Source organism: Phanerochaete carnosa (assembly GCF_000300595.1).
Source record: "Phanerochaete carnosa HHB-10118-sp unplaced genomic scaffold PHACAscaffold_2, whole genome shotgun sequence".
In the NCBI taxonomy this organism is placed as follows: domain Eukaryota; kingdom Fungi; phylum Basidiomycota; class Agaricomycetes; order Polyporales; family Phanerochaetaceae; genus Phanerochaete; species Phanerochaete carnosa.
This window is the reverse complement of record NW_006767629.1, coordinates 1,944,799-1,964,569: the sequence shown is the minus strand read 5'-3', so window position 1 is coordinate 1,964,569 and position 19,771 is coordinate 1,944,799. Positions and strand designations below refer to the sequence as shown.

The 19,771-nt window shown below is 54.4% G+C and overlaps 7 protein-coding genes across 7 annotated transcripts; 4 read left to right on the top strand and 3 right to left on the bottom strand.

Annotated features, from left to right (window-relative positions):
• The first annotated feature begins 729 nt into the window (after nucleotides 1-729).
• PHACADRAFT_249732 (uncharacterized protein) lies at nucleotides 730-1,485 on the top strand. Its single transcript, XM_007391819.1, has one exon. The coding sequence runs from the start codon at nucleotides 770-772 to the stop codon at nucleotides 1,289-1,291; it is 522 nt and encodes a 173-aa protein (XP_007391881.1). The 5' UTR covers nucleotides 730-769; the 3' UTR covers nucleotides 1,292-1,485.
• Nucleotides 1,486-2,931: 1,446 nt separating this feature from the next.
• On the top strand, nucleotides 2,932-5,846 carry PHACADRAFT_113877 (uncharacterized protein). Its single transcript, XM_007391818.1, has 8 exons — nucleotides 2,932-3,228; nucleotides 3,284-3,419; nucleotides 3,472-3,693; nucleotides 3,742-4,011; nucleotides 4,066-4,136; nucleotides 4,190-4,278; nucleotides 4,330-4,494; nucleotides 4,550-5,846. The coding sequence occupies exons 1-8, from the start codon at nucleotides 2,986-2,988 to the stop codon at nucleotides 4,596-4,598; spliced, it is 1,245 nt and encodes a 414-aa protein (XP_007391880.1). The 5' UTR covers nucleotides 2,932-2,985; the 3' UTR covers nucleotides 4,599-5,846.
• A 934-nt stretch (nucleotides 5,847-6,780) lies between these two features.
• Nucleotides 6,781-11,519, bottom strand: PHACADRAFT_181318 (uncharacterized protein). Its single transcript, XM_007391817.1, has 4 exons — nucleotides 9,803-11,519; nucleotides 9,577-9,749; nucleotides 9,216-9,521; nucleotides 6,781-9,152 (listed from the first exon to the last, which is right to left on the bottom strand). The coding sequence occupies exons 1-4, from the start codon at nucleotides 11,463-11,465 to the stop codon at nucleotides 8,856-8,858; spliced, it is 2,439 nt and encodes an 812-aa protein (XP_007391879.1). The 5' UTR covers nucleotides 11,466-11,519; the 3' UTR covers nucleotides 6,781-8,855.
• Nucleotides 11,520-11,760: 241 nt separating this feature from the next.
• Nucleotides 11,761-12,538, top strand: PHACADRAFT_86085 (uncharacterized protein; the record flags this gene model as incomplete). Its single annotated transcript, XM_007391816.1, has 5 exons — nucleotides 11,761-11,880; nucleotides 11,937-12,051; nucleotides 12,108-12,204; nucleotides 12,259-12,376; nucleotides 12,425-12,538. 5 exons carry the CDS (start codon nucleotides 11,761-11,763, stop codon nucleotides 12,536-12,538), a joined length of 564 nt encoding a protein of 187 aa, XP_007391878.1.
• A 62-nt stretch (nucleotides 12,539-12,600) lies between these two features.
• PHACADRAFT_249722 (uncharacterized protein) lies at nucleotides 12,601-15,506 on the bottom strand. The gene is made up of 16 exons (XM_007391815.1): nucleotides 15,347-15,506; nucleotides 15,147-15,292; nucleotides 15,004-15,091; nucleotides 14,797-14,950; nucleotides 14,710-14,744; nucleotides 14,598-14,660; nucleotides 14,475-14,547; nucleotides 14,247-14,404; nucleotides 13,789-14,192; nucleotides 13,654-13,737; nucleotides 13,568-13,599; nucleotides 13,456-13,512; nucleotides 13,332-13,401; nucleotides 13,111-13,275; nucleotides 12,816-13,061; nucleotides 12,601-12,758 (listed from the first exon to the last, which is right to left on the bottom strand). Exons 1-16 carry the CDS (start codon nucleotides 15,435-15,437, stop codon nucleotides 12,666-12,668), a joined length of 1,959 nt encoding a protein of 652 aa, XP_007391877.1. The 5' UTR covers nucleotides 15,438-15,506; the 3' UTR covers nucleotides 12,601-12,665.
• A 205-nt stretch (nucleotides 15,507-15,711) lies between these two features.
• Nucleotides 15,712-18,115, bottom strand: PHACADRAFT_205515 (uncharacterized protein). Its single transcript, XM_007391814.1, has 4 exons — nucleotides 17,860-18,115; nucleotides 17,676-17,806; nucleotides 17,040-17,626; nucleotides 15,712-16,988 (listed from the first exon to the last, which is right to left on the bottom strand). The coding sequence occupies exons 1-4, from the start codon at nucleotides 18,086-18,088 to the stop codon at nucleotides 16,493-16,495; spliced, it is 1,443 nt and encodes a 480-aa protein (XP_007391876.1). The 5' UTR covers nucleotides 18,089-18,115; the 3' UTR covers nucleotides 15,712-16,492.
• A 167-nt stretch (nucleotides 18,116-18,282) lies between these two features.
• PHACADRAFT_249720 (uncharacterized protein) lies at nucleotides 18,283-19,768 on the top strand. The gene is made up of 5 exons (XM_007391813.1): nucleotides 18,283-18,319; nucleotides 18,374-18,408; nucleotides 18,468-18,644; nucleotides 18,695-19,235; nucleotides 19,302-19,768. Exons 1-5 carry the CDS (start codon nucleotides 18,306-18,308, stop codon nucleotides 19,684-19,686), a joined length of 1,152 nt encoding a protein of 383 aa, XP_007391875.1. The 5' UTR covers nucleotides 18,283-18,305; the 3' UTR covers nucleotides 19,687-19,768.
• Nucleotides 19,769-19,771: the final 3 nt, after the last annotated feature.

The window sequence follows — 19,771 nt, the reverse complement described above, 5'->3', positions numbered from 1 at the left end:
CCACGGCAACCTAGCTGCCGTGGTCGAACCTTACCAACTTTCTCTGTATACGCTCCCATCGGGTAATGCTCCGTCGTTAGCTATCTGCACAGAGGTCATATGTTTCGACGACCGAATCGTCTCCGCCACGGTCGAATTTTCGAGTGGATGCTCGCCGTACACAGACTGTATCCATCAGGGTCCGTGTCCTCCCATCGACCTTCATGTTGCTGTTTGCAGCCCCTTCCGACTAAACGTCTATCATGTCCCTCTCAAGACAGTGAATGGGCAGTATCATCCCGTACACCGCTGGTCCTCGGCGACTGTATCAACGGATGGCCGCAAGTACATCAAGTCCACTGTCTCTCCGTCCTTTGGACACGGATGTCATACCATATCATATATCGTGGACGACGGGAGGACGGAAGACGACTTCAGCCTCGTCACCACACTATTGCCGACTGACGGTGACCACTGTGATGGTAGCATGAGTGGCGTAAAGTCTGCCAAGTTGACAGGCACAAATATGCCAGCGCTGTACCTGGCACCGACGCGTGACTTTAACGACACGCTTGGACTGCTCGTCGCTGGGAACGCATTTGGCGAGCTCGCGCTGTACAGATACGGTGCCTTTCCTTCACAGATGCTAGCGGGCTGCTTTCAGCGGAGCGAGTTTATGTCCGAAGAGGGCGATACAGAGCTTCCTACGGTACGTTGCCGTATACCTCGAAGTGTAAACCATTACATGTCCGCTAACCATGGTGCACTACAGGCTGCTGCTACGTACAAGATGGCGCCACCATTCCCGTATAGCGGTCCGCGGTACCCGCTGATGGATACGCTGAGGGAGCTCTCCAACGCCTGGCGTGCGAGCTGTCCCCGAGTGCCTTCAGGATGGAGCTCCGACTGGTCAGCAGACCCTGCTCCAGACCCTGACGATGATTTCCATGGCGTCCCGATGTTCCACACGCTCAGCTTCATCCCTTACCTCGGTCGCTTCCCATATGAGATGGAGCACACCTTCAACTACTTTGGCACGCCGACCCCCATCATTTATCAAGACGAAGGCATGAATGTCCGCATGTTCTTCAGCGCCGGAGGCCTCATGTTTTTGCTGGTGGAAGAGCCGCTGGATTCGTTCATGGTTGTACCGCCAGACTGGACTGTCGATGAAGCTGCGGCACTGTTGAAAGTCGATTGGGGAGAGTCGCCATTCCCAGCCGTCTCGAAGTACCTGCAGGCATGCTGCATGCAACAGAATGCCCTCCTGAAGTGGGTTGCCGAGCGGGAGATATCCGGGAGGAATCGGTGAGCGGAGCTGGAGAAAAGAGGAGGAGATGTAGATCCGGATTGGCTGGTGACAACGCTCAAAGACCGCACGGGGTTCCCGGGAAGCTGGAGATGAGTGCCGAGGGTTAGGGAACAACGAACCCTTCGATTATGCGTCCTGGCTAGCAGTACCTGTGTCATACATTAACTTTATCTCGTATATATGTGTTTCGCGGACGCTCATCAAAAAAGGGTTTCCTACACTCGTGTATGTCTATCACCACCAGTACGGTTTGCCGAGCAGGCTCAGGTCAAATAAAACCCAAGTCAAATCTGATACCATCAGCGCTCGGACAACCACCAACCTCGGGCTCGGGGTGCACTAGCGCCTCTTATTCTAAACATTCGAGCATTATCAGCATACTGATTGATATTGCATGTATACGAGGCTAGAAGTCAAATGAAGCATGCCAGTCTTCGTTGGCGGGGCGGGCAGTGCGACGGCAGCATTAGGCGCCCATATTCCATATAGAGCGGCGCGTCGGGGCCCGACCGGGACCCGAAGCACCCCTTGTCGTCAGAGTCGTTACAGGTGCGCTTGACCTTGCCCTTCTGTGTAGCTATCTCATCTAATGTATATATATAATCAGCTGCTAATCATGGTTATGATTAGATTAATGTCATTTAGTAAGGCTACTAATACTTGCTAAAATTGCTATTAATATATTATAAGGTGACAGACACGGCCAAGGCAGTCGTTGGGTTGCTGACATTAGGGGTCGCATGTGCTGGATTGGACTCACGCGTCTAACCACAATCATCCTACCGTGCGGCATGCAGCCGTGTTCTTCCAGACTGACATTTTAGCTGTCGGGCAACTTAGGGTTAGGTGCTCGATAGGATAATCGACGCGTCGGGCGCTTGATTATCGCTTCGATGAGCCTGGGTCAGATAATGGCCCTCGGCTCGCTACCACCCTTGTTGACCTCAGAGTATGCAGACACAGCATCATTCATGCTTTCATAACATATAAGGGCCTGTTCGGCTACACCGCCTTAACCCTGCCTTAGCTAAGAACGCTCTTAAGTTCATCAGCCATGGATTCTCCGACGAGCGTCTATATCACGCTTACCGTCACCTTCGCGTCACCCTGCTCGCCATGCTTACTTCTAGCCTTCAGTACTTCAGTCCCTGTTCTGTACACTGTAGTACTCTTCTTAGATAATTACCTGGCTATCTGCACTCAAATATTTTCTATGTGATGAGAATAATGGTGTAAGATACTGCAGTTTGAGAAGGGGGTAATATGTATGGGTATACAAGGTTGGGAAAGCATTCGAGTATACATTGAGAGTAAGCGTACACAAAGCAGGTCAGCGTAGTGCTTGCATGAGCTTACACTCCTTTGTATGCGGTAAGGCCGGACCGCCATCAGTTACATCATGTAACCCATCAGTCACAAGTGACTGGATAAGCAAATTCTTAGCTAAGGAGGCATAAGGAGGGCTAAGAGGTGCAGCCGAACAGGCCCTAAAAGACCTAAAAACGCCCAGACTGACGTCTGTCTGCGGAAAGGTGCTTGGGCGCTCATTGCGTAGTTCGCCATCGGCTTTGTGATCCGGACTTGGGTTTTGGGGATTCGACCTGAGCCTGGCAACCGTAGTGCGTCACTCGCGCGAACTCGATCACGACCCTCACCGTCTCCTTACAGCACATCGTCTGCCAGGTCGCTTGCGCATGTTTAGGAGTTTGCTAGGTGTTACACGGGCCCTGCACCTCTCGCATCATATTGCTCACCCACGACCGCAAATCTTATTTCGGCCTGCTTCAACCGCTGCGGCTGTAAAAGCTGCCGAAAATCTCCAGTCACTTATTCGCGAGAAAGTGAATAGAGTCTCGAATGTGCTATTGGACATTACGGCATATGCGGACTGGTCTGCAATCGAAGAGGAGGCGGAGAGTTTGAAGGATCAGCTGCAAGTACGTCTGCAGAGTCTTAGGCGTAGTCGTAGTACTTGGCTGATTCGTCCCACAGGACGAGAAGTCTTGGGAGGACAAGGCGCAAATTGCGCAGACGATGAGGTTTCAGACCCGGCTTGCCCGAGTAGAGAAACAGCTCTCAAGCTATCGTCAATTGCGAGCAGCTGTCTCTCATGTACGTGAACTGGCAGGTGCATACTTAGTTATGATGACTGAGTAGGACTTCACATTCACTTCATACAGAGTTCGCAGACGCCGATATGCAAGAGCAGATGTTGCCGGAGTTAGATGAGCTTTTGGATACATCACAGAAGACATTGGTCGCTCTCTGGCTGGCTGGACCTGTCGACGCGAACTCCGCCTACCTCGATATACACGCTGGGTCAGGCGGTACGGAAGCCTGTGACTGGGCCTCCATGCTTGCCAGGATGTATACGAGGTGGGCGCACTCACAGAACTACACAGGCGAGTGCACATGCACGTTGTGTTGGCCGTCGCTGAATATACGCACAGTGGAGGTTTTCGACGAGTCGCTTGGAGACGTTGCAGGAATCAAGTTTACTACCCTTCTCATCAACGGTCCATACGCGTATGGCTATGCACAATACGAAATGGGCGTGCATCGTCTAGTGCGTACATCGCCCTTCGACTCGAATGGCGCCAGGCATACGTCTTTCGCCAGTGTCCGAGTAACACCGCACTTTGAAGAAGACTCGCAAGACACAGGAATTGAAATAAAACCTGCTGACTTGAAGATCACAACAATGCGAAGTCAGGGAGCAGGTAGGCATGCATTCGGAAAGAAGTCGTGCGCATTCGTTGAACGTTTATCTGCAGGTGGACAACATGTCAACAAAACAGAAAGTGCTGTCCGCGTTGTCCACGTCCCGTCCGGTATAGTTGTATCAGTGAGTCCTGCGACAGCGCAGGCCTGAAATGAGTGTTGAAACATTGTTAACAGTGCCAACAAGAGCGCAGCCAACATCAAAACCGAAGACATGCCCTTGCTCTCTTGAGATCAAAGCTGTACGAGCTTGAGCAGACCAAAAGGTGAACTTCTCCCTTCTTCGCTCAAACATGGACATTTATCCTCTTACGCAGAGAGCGAGAAAAGTCAGATGCTCACGGATCGCTTCCTGGTATCTCATGGGGCTCACAGATTCGAAGCTACGTTCTGCATCCGTACCAGCTGGTCAAGGATATACGCACAAACTTCGAGGCAACCGGCGGCGGCGTGGACAGGGTGCTTGATGGTGAACTTAGCGGGTGCATGTCGTGATAATCCGCTTACTACTCGTGCTGACTGTACGCGCCTTTACAGATTCATGGAGGCCAGCCTTCGGACATTCAGGGCTAAGAGGAATAAATGAAAGCCCTGAAAACACTGTACCTCTTCTTCTGCGAAGGCTCTTACGAGTCGCCGTTCTCAATTACTGAAGTGTTGGTTGACGTGACCGATGGTCGTCATTGCACAGAAGCCGAACCTTCACCATCTCGCTTCCGCTCAAAATTCGCATGGCGTCTCGTGCAGGCTTCCGCAACTCCTGTTGTCGGGCTATTTCGTTCTATACGACGCTAGTCGAGCCTTTGCGACACGCTATGTACGTGCGAAATCACCGAATGTCGATGCCAACGGCGATGGTGATGGCAATGGCAATGAGGTTCAGCAAAACGGACGATCTCCTCTCACCTCTCCCGCTCCCTTCTCCTCTTCCTGTGCGACTCTTCCCCGCTACTGCCCATTGTTCCAATGTCCGTCAGAGTGAACCTGCGTAGACAGCCAGCGGAGAGTGGTGCAGTTGTCGTCGATGACCAGAGCGATCGCATAGGGTATCTGGGTGATTGGATGGATTTAGGGACTGGGAACCCAGCTATCTACAACGGGTCACTTAAGGAGCTGGACTCGTCCGGCGGTGGCTTTTTCTTCACGTTCACAGGCACGCATAAACGTGAGCTTATCATCTTCTATTAGATTTGACTTTGAACATAGGAAGCCAAATTCAAGTTTACGGAGTCGTCCGCGCTAAAGAGAAGGGCACGACCTCGACCTATTCCCTCGACAATCAGCAGATGGACAGTTTCGTAGCACCCGATTTGACCCAAGAAACGGATGGCCTAATGATGTTTAACTCTGGCACCATCCCACTCGACACTCACACCCTGACTGTCAGCATTGACAACGCTTCCGGAGACTCTCCATATTTATTAGACTATCTCATCTTTATTCCCGTGCCTCCCGTCACTTCTGGAGCGTCGCCTATCCTGAGCTCGAGCTCTGAAGACGTATCGTCTCCGTCTTCATCGCCTTCATCACCATTATTGCCATCTTCTACATACTCGTCAAGCCGGTCACTAATCATTTCCGCACTGTCTGTCAGTGCTTCGCCGGCATCGAGTTCATCATCTCAGACGGAGTCAGGACCAACTGGTTCACTGCACTCCAATATTGCGACGTCACGCCCTTCGAACCATGTCGGTTCGATTGTTGGAGGAGCGATTGGTGGTATCGTATTCTTGGCCATACTGTTTAGCCTGTCAGCTTGGCGCTTGAGACAGAGGAAGGCCGCTGAATCGGAGAGCGAACACAGCACGATGGAAGGTATTGACCGTACCTCCGTGTTTTCAGCCGCGTGCTCACCGTGCTTCTTCTTTAAAGAAAGACCGACGCCGTCACTCAGCCCTCCGAGTGATATCCCTGGAGTGACTCCATACTTGCTGCCGCGGAATTACGACAGCTCGTCTCTCAACTTTGTCCCTTTAGAGTTGTCGGCTCCTCTGGCTTTACGCCCCGTACCCGGGGTCGTCGAGATCCCTCCCACAAGGAACGAGAAGGTTCGGTCACCAGAAGTTACCAGCTCGGGCCCCAACACGACTTCCCGCAGAGACAGTGCGCCGAGCGAGATATCCTCTGTCAGCGTCTCCGACGGAGCCATGTCCGCGGCTGCACTTGCTCACGACAATGAACGCGGCCGACCGGACGGCGACCACGAGCCACCTACCGCCCAACGCGCGCGATCCCTGGAGTTGGGTCATACTTCCCAGGGCTCGCGCAACAGGCGATTGCCCGCCGTAAGACTGCTGCCAGCCGTGTACGACTACGCGGGCTCTAGCCTGCGCGGTCCAAGTGACATAGATGCCGAAGAGGTTCTCAGCCAGACGACGACGCAGCCTCCCGCGTACACGCCATAAGGTCGACCCAGCTCATTTCCCTCCAATCATCGTTACAGCGTTACCATTACACGCCTGCCGTAGGGGCGTCAAACGCTCAGTGCCCACAGGTAAGCGGAGCATATCACAAAGAACTTCTCTTCTTTCCCTTGTCTTCTTGCCTTTATCTATGGGCCCTGATTTCCGGAAGGATTGTACTAGTAGTATCCGACTAATTTATTCCCCACACCCGTGAAATACAATTAAGGTATATTATTTAGTGTATCTGCCATTTGCTAGGAAGGCTTGGGTTTGTACATAGGGATCTGAACAACATGGCTTTCATCTGCGCTTGCGCATCGTTCGGTGCGCATGCCATGCATTCCTCGTGGGCCTGGTAAAGGAAGGGCTGTCACGTCTATTGTTACTATCACGTGTCACACACCACCGACGATCCAAATCTGGGTAACAATGGGTCCACGGAGAGGGCGCGTTCGCGCCCCCGACGTTTGCCGCCAACGTTTCCAACTCGTGTCACGCGTTATATAACCTCCGCCTTCCCCCTGCCGCTCATCCACAACCCTCTTCCACCACCACATCCCCCTCCCCCCCGCCGCCGCACCCGCGAGCGCTGAACGTTGAACGCTGCACTCCGGGTGTCGAAAAGGGAAAAGCCAAAGTTCGCACGCGATGAATCATATAGTAGTAGAGGGTTTGAAGTGGGTCGGTGCCTCAGTGGCAGCCATCGCGAGTCTTGCGATGTTTTCGATGGCGCCCCCAAACGACGATTTGTACCCGACTGTGAGTGAGACCCACTGTTCTTGTTGGGCCACATCCTCAAGTCAACCGCAGCCATACCCGACAGATCCCAGCTTCCTTGAGTTGAGAGAACCGCGCGACCCCCGGCGGCGGTTCAAGCACAAAAGGGAGCCTCGGATTCGCTATGTAGAGAGTAACGAGGAGCCGGAGGATTGGGCAGAGGAGCGCAGGAGCTTTCACGCGCACATGCTCGCCCAGCACGGCATAAAAGTGCGCGACTACGCGTTTGAGAACAAGCTGCCACCCGTGCCGAAGCTTTCGCTGAAGCGCAAAGAGAAACGCAGGGGCCCGCAGCCTCTCAAACGGACACGCGACATGCTCGAGCCTGAGGCCGAGGCCGCCGCGGGGCCCAGCAGTCAGGGCGTGTCCTCGAGTCAGGGCAGCAGAAAAGCCAAGCGGCCGAGGCTCGAGCGAAGACCAACCGAGCCTGACCCACAAAGCCAGGGTATGCCTCCGAGTAGCAGCTTCTCAGGACTGGGCGGATTTCAGGAAGGTCCCTCGAGCCAGGGGCCATGCGATCCTACGCCACCGTCTACCCCAGTCATTGGGTCGTTAAACGTGATACTCACTCCCCCAATGACCCCTTCCTCTGCGGGTGCATCTTCGTCTCAGGCGCAAGGCGCATCGATGTCGGAACCGTGGATCGCCACGCCTCCCCCTACCCCAAATGGCGCGCGCGCCGCAGTCAATGGAGCGGTTTCGCCGGGGATAAAGCACGAGTTTGTAGAGGTCGCGATGGATGTTGATGAGCCCCTCGCGGGCCAAACGTCGCCAACAGGCTTAACTCGGGAACAAACCCCCGTGTTACCGATGGCAGCACACATTCTCAGTCGCAGCTCCAGCCTCAGCTGCTCGAGTCTCACCTCGCTGTCGTCCACTCCATCGCTGTCAGCTGGTCAGCATGACGGTGGCACTTCAAATCTCATTGTCCGCGGTCGTCGCCCATCCCTCCGGGACATCTCTTCAGCGTATAACGTGTCGCCGCAAGCCTCTGCGGACACGGGTCAACACGCGCCGCGCGACCGGGCCACCAAGGAGAAGCCTGCGTCCCGTAGTGCCACGCCCAGCAAAAGGCAGGCAGGTGGTGATCGCAAGACGCGCTCCAGCACGGCGAAGCAGGTGGCAGGCAGCCCGAAGGCTGTGTCAGGCGCCGTGCGGAGGAGTCCTCGCACCATGAAGGGCAAGCAGCCCGCCAGGCGGTAGCCTACCCCGCCGCATTCCCAACCATCCTAATTTTATTTGCCAGGAAAGAATTGTGTGTACTGGATTGTTGTGCTTTGCCAATAGCCCGTGTATCCGTCTATGTCTAATCCCTCCCATTTTATCTGCTCCTCATGTATCCCTGCTATCGCTTAATGCTGTTTCCCCTTTGTATCTCCTCCCCTAGTTTTTAGCATTACATCCCTAGGATTATACCCTCCCCATCGCTAATCGCTGTCAACCGTCTCTGTTGTACTCATTGTACTCCGCTGTACTTTTTTGTGTTTTTGTACACGAAACCACTTCGTCATTCTCTAATTTAATTGATTGCGCATGGCGCCCTTCAAAGGTCTTATTCGTCGTTTGCACATCATTGCAAGGACTCGATGACGGGATATCACGGGTATCGTCGTGATTTAAAGTACATCTCAATACACCACATAACGTTGCATGTAGAAAAGTCAGCTCAGCCACCCACGCTCGCGTGCCATCCCCAGCACGTCGCCCGCACAACCCAGAGCACCGGGCTCACTCGCTTTCGACACCGCCTGGGTCTTGCGTCGACCCTTCTTGGACACCCGGAAGGCATCCACGGTCTCCTTAAGAGACGCCTCGACTTCGACAAGGCTTGCATGACACTCAGCCTCGGAGAAAACGCGTGAATCAAGCGACGTCCGGGTGGGCTTGGCGGCCTTGGAAGCGTAAGGCTTCCGAAGGCGTTTTGAGTGAAGAAGTTTGTCGACGAGGTAGTGCAGCCACTGTGCGCGGACACATGTTCGTCAGTTCGCGCGCGCAAAGCAAGGAACCGCTGAGCGGCGTACCATGACGTTCGTCAACGGCCGGTACTTCTTCCACTCGCCTTCGTTATGCATTTGCATCATACGATACACCTCGAACTGGTAGTCCCCCTCACCCTCGAAAGTTTCCTCGTCGAATGGCGTCCAATGCACCGATCTCCTGGCACCGTCGTCCGCGTTCATGCGCGACAACCCGAGGTCAATAATTGTCGCGCGGACGCCAAAGAAGTCGTCGTCCATCGGGACCTTGCCCATCTTCGGGTGGGGAACTTCGGTGACATCTTCCTCGACGTTCTTTACGAGGATTTGGCCCCAGTGAAGGTCTCTATGCTAAATTTAACGCGTCGTTATATATCTTGTGTAATGAGGCCCCCAGGACGCTTACCTCAAATTCAACCAGATCTTCAGCTTCCGCCAAGGCTCGCGTGACTTGCCAGAACAAACTGCATGCCTGTCTCCAGCCATTCCTCGAGGATGAGGTGAAAGTGTACGATTCAAGATCAGGGCCGCCGTTCGGGAGAACAATGATCGCATAAACTTGCGACACAGGGAAGCTATCTGCGGGAGTAAATTCAATATGAGGTGTAGCAATGTCCAGGGCGGAGATTTACCAGGCCTGACACTTTCGCTTCCCTTCCTCTCGTGATATTCATCCCAGAGATCGAGAAGTAATGAAGGATACTTTCCGCGAACGATATACGTCCTGAGCAACTCAACGAATCCAATGCACAGCTCTCCCATTGCTCTCGTGACGACGATCTCTTTCAAGACGTCTTTCACATCACTAGGTGCAGGGCATTCCATGTCATCCGTGAAAAGTCTGCCCTTCTTGACAGGCTCCTCGTTTCGCAGTGGTATGATCTTGAGCACAACATCCCCAATGCCGAAAACCTCAGAGTATGACGCCTCGCCGATCTTCCGGAAGGCTGCCTTCGTGCCTGAAGAAGTTTGGATGTTGACACCATTATGCGAGGTCTGCACGATGGGGTCGAAGGGGAACATCTCGATGAATGCGGAGAACTCATGTGGTGCGTCCTGCCCGCACTCCTTCAAGAGCGGTTGCAGATACACTGGCTGATTTGGCGCGTCCCACTTCAAGCCTGTGGCCTCTGCCTCGATGCTGCGGATGGTATTGGGAGATAGTGCAAGTTCGGCAAAGTCGAACGAGAGCTCGGCGTCAGTTTCACTAGGCGTCGTAGGCGAAGGTGGCGAGGGAGGTGCAGGGAAGGCTGCACGCGAGCGGATGGGCGTGAGCGGGCGAGGCTTATATTTTCCAGCTTGTTCTAGGCCGACTGAGAGACGGGACGGTTGCGCATGTGTATTAGATCTCGAGTGTGCTGATTTACCAGGCTGACAGTCTAAACGTGCTCTGGCAGGCCTGGTGATAGGTGAGGGAGGGCGTATTATATCGCGCGATGATGAGGAAGAGTGTGTGCCTTCTGGGGAAGAAAGGACGGTGGTTCTGCGTTTCGCGAGAGAAGGTAACCGAGGAGGTGGCGAGGCTGGAGGTGGCCCACAATTCGATTTCGGCTCAGGACCGGAGAAGACTTCTATATCTGAGTCCTCGTCAGACGAGATAATAACTGCGCGACGCCGCTTTGGCGCGGCTTGTCGAGCGCGAGTCGAAGGGGTGTCCTCTTCGTCTATGGATGTCTGGAGAGACTTTAAGATAGGCCCTTTGCCCTTTGCTGGCTTAGATACAGCTCGAGGGAGGGGGTTTGTGGGAATCGTTGGATTGGTCTTGCGCTTCTCAACGCCAAATTGCTTTCCTGTGTCATCGAGGACTAATATCTCCACGTCGACGGTGAGTGAGACAGGTTTCATGGAGAGGGGAATCCTAGTTTGCGCCTTGGCTCTCTTCCCTGTTGCGGTCCCAAGCCTCAGCTTCTGGACTGGCTTCTTCGCAAGCGGGGACCGAGAAGCCTTCACAGTGCCTGACAGTACATTGGCCGGGACCATGGCCAGAGGCTTCCGCACGCGAGTGTCGGACCTGATTTTCTTGGCCTTAGCCAGGTCGCCAGTCTTGTTCGCAACAGGCTTCGTCTTCAACGTGAACTCTGGCGGGGCCATATCTGGGCTTGCCGTAGCAGAATAGACAGAGTAGACACCATATCGAGTCGAGCGTGGGGTTTGTATGCTATCATCAATGCGGTGCTGGGGTAGAGCCACAGAGTCGTTCTTCACGTTAGCCTCGCGGCCGCTGTCGTCAACGTTGACGATCCTGTGTCCTCGTCGGCCATACGCAGCAACCTGCCGAGTCTTTGTTCCTAGCATGTCGCCAGCTGACTGTGAGAGATGGTGAACGCTGACGAAGATCGATGATAGGGAACCAACCTGTGTCGTCTGAAGTTCGCACGTAAACCGCGACCCGACGCGGTGCGGAACCAGAGAACCGTGGGAAAAGATGCAACGCGTACACACCACGTGCACGGTGTTTACCGCGACGCGTTACGAGTCACAAGTCACGACCTCGCGAGAGCGCGTGTTCGTTCTTGCTCCGCCCATCACTCGGCCTGCTGGTACGACAGGTCTCATACCGCACTCGCGAGTGTACATCTGCTCAGAAAACATGGCCCTGCCTCCTTCCCTCAGAACGTCCGTAATTCCTGCAGAGCTGGAGCTCATCGCCTCAGAGCAGCTCGTCGAGATCATCCCGTCAGTCGCAATGGAACGAACAGCATTTATTTCTGTATGCAGTCATACGATGTGCACAGATTGTTTTCTGATCTAATCCAGCCTTGCTAGGGTGCCTATGGACCTTTACGCCCGCCGGCCAAGTGCAAGGTCCCCATATGGATGGCGACAAATCTTAAGCTGAAGAAGAAGTGCCATATTGTGCCACCAGACTGGCTCAACCTCGGTGATTTAGCGCATGTACACTCTCCTTCTTGTCGGGGTTTGTGACTGTGGGTACAGAAACTTTACAGGGGCGATTGCTTTTGGAGACCACGCGACCAGAGTTCAGCGAGATGCCGTTCCGGTTTGCAGAGATCGCCAAGGTCCTCCTTGACATGTACGTCCTCATGTATTAACGCTTTTGCCTTTAATCAACGAGTATATTCTCAAGTGCGTCGGATGATTTCCAAGAACCAGACAAGATACGATCTTTACTCAAGGACATCCGGGAAGCACGCCAGGCCAAGAGTAGAGAAGGTCTTTCAAAGTTAGACCATAGCGAGCTGAGTGTACGCTGAGCTTCTTCTGTATCTCTGTCTTCATCTAACACGTCTCAGTTACCGAACCTCAGCTCAATGGAAATTAACGAGATTCGGCCGTTCTTCGTACGCTCGATGGGCGTTCTCACCCAGCTAGTCAAAGATCCTGAAGCGCGGCAAATGGAACAATAGACATGCACCATTCATACAAGCACGTATACAGTATGATTGTGGATGCACAGCCATGCACGGGCGCGGTTCGTTTTATACCACCATCACGAACGTACACCGTTAGCACTTTATCGCGCGTGACAGGTTCTCAAGGGCCGTTCCTCTCGAGCAGCAACTTCTTGAGCTCTTCGATCTGCGCCTTCAGCTCCGTTACTTCCTTCACAATCACCGTGTCGCTTGACTACGGAAAGTCACCACGTCAGCCTCTTATGGCACGACGATAGACGCATGTACTTACATGCATAGTGTCCGGGAACACCTTCACCAACTCTTCAAAAGGCACGCGGCTGATCTTGAGTCCTCTCGCAGCATCCTCGCCGTCGACCTCCGGGTCACGGTATTCTGGACTGTCCTCCATGCCCTGATCAGGATGCAAAAGCCAGTCGTTGACCCACTTGTTCTTCGACGGATCGAGCTCGGCCTCGAAGAGTCCGATGAAGGCAAGCGGGAAGAAGAACAGTATGAACATGACGAATCGGTTGAGCTTTGGGGTCGTCAGTCACGGGGCTCATGAAAGCGATGAGTTTACGCACTTTGCGATAAGCCTCGCGGCTTATAACGTATTCCCAGGGAGCGATGAGTATCAATTCAATCAGGTTGAATGGCGCCGGGTAGGTAAACTCGTCCGGAGCACGAATCATCCCGACAGTCTTGTCCGCGAAGTACGCCATATATTCGGCAGGTGCATCCTCGACGACCTGATATAAAACATACCAAACTCAGCCATTGCCTCCACAAGGAGAGATCGGCGTACGTCATCGTATGCAGACGAAAACAGCGAAATGAGGATGTTCAGCAGGATAATGACCGTTGCCACATTCCAGCTTAAATACCTGTTTTAGCTGCAAGGATCAGAGCACGTGAATGCATGCACTCACAAGTAATACAGCAGAAGTGCAGGAGCAAAGTTAGACCACCGGTCGTAGTTCGGTGCCCTTGAGATATGTCAACGAGCGTACACGATGTCTTAGTTACTGAGATTGAACATACTGCAAAAGGGCCTGAACGAGCAAATTTATGACCTGTGGGGCCATTGTCAATTAGGCTCCCGGCAGTGCAAGAAACAGAGAGGCTACTTGTATAGGGTGATCGGTATGGCCATCTGCCGCGTCCAACGCATACAGTCCTTGAACGAAACCAATACTGAGCAGCGCCAGTAGCTATAAGGGATGGCTTAGACAATTCGGTCGGGAATGCAAAACTACACATACACCAAAGAAGATGCCCGACTCTTGAAGCATCCGTGCCACGCATATTTGCATCGTGCCGACATACCTGTAGCCGTCGAAAATTGGTATCAATCCTGGAAAGAAGCACTCAGCTACTACCCGTCTCGCTGACGCTTGCCAACGTACTCGTCCTATGGAGAGAGAGATATCAGTGTCTAGAGATTTGAAACCATGTTCAACGTACCACACCAAGGGCGCTACAAAACTCAATACTTGGAAACTCTTCACTCGCAAGTTGGTGTATTGTTCTCCATGAGAGGATAGCCCCATTATTCGGAGACAGAAAGCTGCAACGAGTAGTGCATCCGTAGACAGAGAGACAAAATGCCAGAAACCAAGCGCTCTCCATGAAACAAAGAAGAACAACTTTCCAACCTTCTGCAGATCTGCAAAGAGAATATTGTCAAAATCTTCACCTCCCAAAGAAAGTAGCGGCTGACCTTCGAGCGCGAATGCTAGTCCCAGCACATACATCACAATCTCCCAAGGGTCCAGATCTGAATGATCGCGATGGATTGTATCCAGAGGTTCGCGGACAGCTTGCGAATAGGAAAATAGAAAGAATGCCCAGACACATATGCGAAGAACGTTCTGGTATCTGCGAAAATGTTAGAGCGTATCGTTCGAGCCAGACGTTAAGCATTGTACAAATTGACGTGAGCACTCACCTCGGCACAGCTAACCTTTCGGGGTCCATATGACCCCAGATGGTATCTCCGTATGCCTCATGGAAAGGACGGACTAGTATGTCGTGAGACCAGTGAACGCCATATGCAGGTGAAAAGCCTCACATTCAACGTTATGGTTGTCCCCGTGGCGCTGTATGAGGTTTCCGTTCCAGAGATGATTGACCACTGCGACGGATAAGCGGAAAATCTGAACGAGGAAGGCGATGGGACATACCTTCTTGGGACTCGTTTGAGGAGAGGAAGATTGTGCTGCAATTGTTGTCAGAAAAAAGTGAGTGGCATGACTTACAGGGTCTCATACCAATGGGAGTCAATGGCTAGTTCTAGCGCACTATTCTTGTCGCTGACATCTCCGTCTGCTTCCCTGTGCGTGAAGCGGGTTGTCATTATAGGTGTGATCCTGTCTGGAGCTGAGGCGTGGACTATCTTGCGAGCGAGCACTTCACATGCGGTCGCTTTCTGAACGTCAATCTTGGAAAAAAAGAATGTATGATGTCTGTTCGCGTACCTCTACACAGACTCTCGCCGTAATCAGCCGGGTTGTGGTTCGAGTCCCACATGAACTCCTTGCGGGCGCGAAGGAGACAGTAAGGAAGCTACAGAGAAGAGAATAATCAGGACCGCTCAAAAATTATCGACTCTGGCACTCACCGCTTCTACGAGATCCCCAGCGGCAGCAACATACGCTTTAATTACCTGTGGTGTTATGATGCGGCTTGTGGAATCGCTGACCGAGTCTGGAGAGACTTCAACCGGTAATAACGACATAGTCAACGCCCTCAGACGTCTGATAAGTTCTACCACGGTCTCTGTGAGGAGGAGGGTGCGTGGCAGTTATTCAACAAACAAACTTGTTAAAGTGTCTGGACTGGGTTTTGTGGACGCTGCAGATGCCAACGACGCCTGATCCTCGGTGTCTAGACCATTATGTGGTTGAACCATCGGTACTGAGTTCTCAGAGAGCCTCACGAGACTGAGGATAGTGGTAAACAAGAGGCAGGATGGGCAGCCTTGTCTGCCTGGCGGCGAAAGCCCAGGGGCCAGGACGCCAAGTTGATGAGGTCACTTTTCGGCGCGCCTATATTAGCGTTTAAACCAGGCGCTCATCGCAGTCGCCCGTCGCAAGCGGCTGCTGCACTTCGCTATAGCACCCTGTCAGTACGCACTACGCAGCGACCATGCCCGTGAGTAGCCAGCGAATATATTGCATTACAGAGACTATATAGCGCAATTGCAGGCCTATCATTCTGCATACAATGAGGAACCAGATGTCCGCCAAGTGGGCAATCTCTCCATCCTCCCGATCAAGACAAAGATTCGTGGTCCTGCTCCGTTAGGTACGTTGTCTGACGGTGTCTTCGGTGCACACCAGGCCTTACGCGCGCAACCAGCGGATCCCAATGCCGCAGACATCATTGACGAGACTCTCGACCTTTTCCGTGCCAACTCCCTCTTCCGTAACTTCGAGATCAAGGGCCCCGCCGACCGTCTCCTCATCATCCTCATCCTCTACGTCTCCGACTGCCTCGCGAAACTCGGATCGCAGCGCGCATCGCCGTCGCAGCTCGAGGCGGGCAAGACGCTCAACACCCTCTCCGTAGACAACTTCCCCATCCCCGGCGACGCCAACTTTGCTCTGAACGCGCACTACACGCCCCCGCCAAGCCGAGCAGATGGCGGTACGTAGTCTCATCACCTCCACACAATGATAGTGTCTAACCCGCTTGAAGAATATCTTCGGCAATACCTGACGCAGGTCCGGCAGGAGATCGCTGCCCGTCTCATCGAACGCCTCTACGCCGACGGCACAGGGAAGCCCAGCAAGTGGTGGATGGCGTTCCAGAAGAGGCGCTTCATGAACAGGAGCTTGGGCAGTTAAGAGATACATAGAGGGGACGCCTGTGATGTAAGAAAACTGGAAGAAATGTAATATGACGCGGTGAACCGGACATGTCGGTCCCGGTGAGCAGCAGAACATCCACGACCGACGCGACCCTCTACTTTCGCCGGCGCCGCTCGTTGGGATTCTTCCTGCCGTAGCCAATCTGTGGCATGTCGCCGTCCATGCGCCCGCTCCGCATGCTGCGGCCCTTGCCCCCCGCGCCGACGCTCAGCATCTCCGGCACCCAGTCCGGGTCCATCCAACTGCCCACCGCGATGCTACCGGGCTCCCGACTATTTGCGGTCGTGCTGAGCATCCTCTTCTCCTCCCGTTCCCTCTTGCCGTCTGCGTGTTTCTTTGCCCGCATCCAAGCGGTCTGGTCTTCTCGGAGGATGAGACCCTCGCCTGGCCCTGTTTTGGCCGTACCAGGCTTGGGCGCGGGTATCGAGTACTTTGTACCGCGAGTTTTGAACTGGAAGTTCTTCTTGAGGTGAACTTGCAGCGTTGGTGTTGAGTTCGTCGCATTAGGCGATGAGAGCGTGACAGAGGCACGGAGAAGCGTTGCATTGCCGCATGATGGACAGAATTTTCGCGACGAGTCTTTGCAGATCCTGAGGGACGATGTCAATGATGGGGGCAAACACGACGAAAGACGGGCATACTTGAAGCAAGCGTGGCAACGAAGGACCCAGCTCTTCACCCGGTCGATCCTCTTGCCCTCGACGCCCACCAAACTGAGGCCCATCTGCAGGAGCACGTTTTGCATTGCGAAATCTGCTGTCATGCATCCGACCTTGATCTGTGCAGCAGGCTTGCCTCTGCCCTTCCCTGCCTCCTCCGGGACGAGGTGGAGAGCTCTCGACTTGTGCAAAGCGACGTTTGACGGCGTGATCCATTGGCCCTCGCCGTCGTCTTCGTCAGACGGATCGTCGTATAGCGGTCCGTCGTCCTCAGCCGATGGTGGCGCAGCCGCCGCGTCCTCTGGTCTCGAGGACGTTTCATCGACGTTTTCGTCCTCTAGAGTGATGGGCTCGAGCTTGACGTCTAGTGGCTCTTGGTCCTCTTCGGCGTCTTGTTCATCCTCGGGAGCGGCTTCAGAGGGCTCAACAGGAGCGTCTGCTGCCGCTTCTTCTTCTCGCACTTCTTCTGCGATAGTAGGCTCCTCGATGGTCTGCGACACGCTCTCGACCTGGGACTCTGCAGACCTCAGATTACTGCTTGCTTCTGCTGCGGATGGCACATTATCTTGCTGCGAAATTGGGTCATGTTAGTGCTGGGGCATTACGATGTACACATACCTGCGGGATGGAGCCAAACGCTTCAGCTTCTTCCTTCGCCTTCTGCTCAAGCGAGTATGTCAGGGCAAGGACGCAGAGATCGGCAGTGGAAAGGACGGAATAGTCGCCGGTCTTCTTCGCAAACTGGACAACTAAGAACACTGGTGAGTTCAATCATGGATAGAAAAAAAGGAGCGCGGCGTACTGTGTGCTAAAGACTTGGGATCAGGATTTTGCACCTGGACTCTCACACCGGCGGACAGCCCGAGCCTCTCAAAGTGCTCTCTCGCCCGCTTGTCCTTGAGCTCATCGAGCACTTGTGGGACGGTGTAGAACGTCTCTGCAAGGCCCCGCAGTGGAGACAGCGCAAGAAGGGGGCCGGCATCGAGCACGAGGCTCTTGCACGCGGGATTCGGGTCGGTCGAAGCAGCCATGCAGGTCAGCGCAAGAGGACGAAATTTCAGAGTGCTCATCCAGATAAACACGTGGTCGCCACAAGGCCGATCAGTCCGACCCCGTAATCTAATCTTATCTCTCCTCTCATGTCACAAGGTCGAGTCAATTGCGCGATGAGCCCTGGCAAAGCTGCGACCTTCAGCAGGTTCTCACCTCCCACCACCAACCCTGTCTTCGCCCCACCAGCCAGCAGCAATGTCCAAGCAGTCGTGAGCAAGCCTAGACATCCCCAAGCGTTGCCGCACTGACAGAGACCGTGCCAGTTTCAACGTCGTAGTCCTTCCAGGGGACGGAATCGGTATTCTCATGCCCAACTGGCCCGTGTGAGACCCTGTATCGATAAATTGCACCTTGCAGGTCCTGAGGTTATAGCGGAGGCTATCCGTGTGCTCGAAGTCGTCTCTGCCGCTTCCATCGATGTCGAGCTCAAGCTCGACGTACACGACTTTGGTGGCGCTGCCATCGAAAAGTACGGAATGCCTTTGACCGATGCCACCTTCGAGGCATGCAAGGCGGCAGATGCCATTATTCTAGGTACACCAGCCTTTCTCCCACCCAAGGGTTTCACTTACGAGAGCATCCAGGTGCCATTGGCGGCCCCAAGTGGGGCGTGAACGCCAAGGTGCGCCCGGAGCCCGGCCTGCTCACGCTCCGGAAAACACTCGGCCTGTACGCCAACATCCGGCCCGCCAACTTCGCCTCGGACAGCCTGCTCGCGTACTCGCCGCTCAAGCCGTCCGTCGCCCAGGGCGTCGACATCATCGTCCTCCGCGAGCTCATCGGCGGCGCGTACTTTGGCGAGCGCAAGGAGCTCGGCGCGAGCCCCCAGGAGGACGCGGCGTGGGACACGATGATCTACAGCGTGCCCGAGGTGCAGCGCATCACGCGCGTCGCGGCGCAGGTCGCGCTCGCCTCGGACCCGCCGCTCGCCATCCACTCGATCGACAAGGCGAACGTGCTCGCGAGCTCGCGCCTCTGGCGCAAGGTCGTCACCGAGACGCTCCAGAACGAGTTTCCGCAGCTGAAGCTCGACCACCAGCTCGTCGACTCGGCGTCGATGCTTATCGTGTCGAACCCCAAGAAGCTCAACGGCGTCATCCTGACTGAGAACCTGTTCGGCGACATGTGAGTGCGCCCGTTCTTGTTTTGTGCATATCGTCACGTCGGACTCATTCTTTTTTTTCCGGCCAGCCTGTCGGACGAATCGTCCGTCATCCCCGGGTCCCTCGGCCTACTCCCGTCTGCATCCCTCGCAAGCGCGCCTTCCGTGGCAGATTACACCTCGCCATCCTTCAAGCCCACGCCCGGCCTCTACGAGCCCATCCACGGCTCGGCACCCGACATTGCCGGCCAGGGCATCGCGAACCCGATCGGCACGATCCTCAGCGCGGCGATGCTCCTGCGGTACTCGCTGGGCATGGAAAAGGCTGCGAAGGCGATCGAGGCGGCTGTCCGCAAGGTCTTGGACGACAAGGAGATCGGTGGCGAGGGTCTGCGCACGGCGGACCTCGGGGGCAGCAGTAAGACGAGGGACATCGGCGACAAGATCGTCGAGATCCTGAAGTCTACTCTCTAGACACGCGTCGAGGCATGGCACGAATACCCGTGTACAAATAGCAAAAAGCGTTGCCCAGATTGAATACAGCATGTTCCCTCCCAGC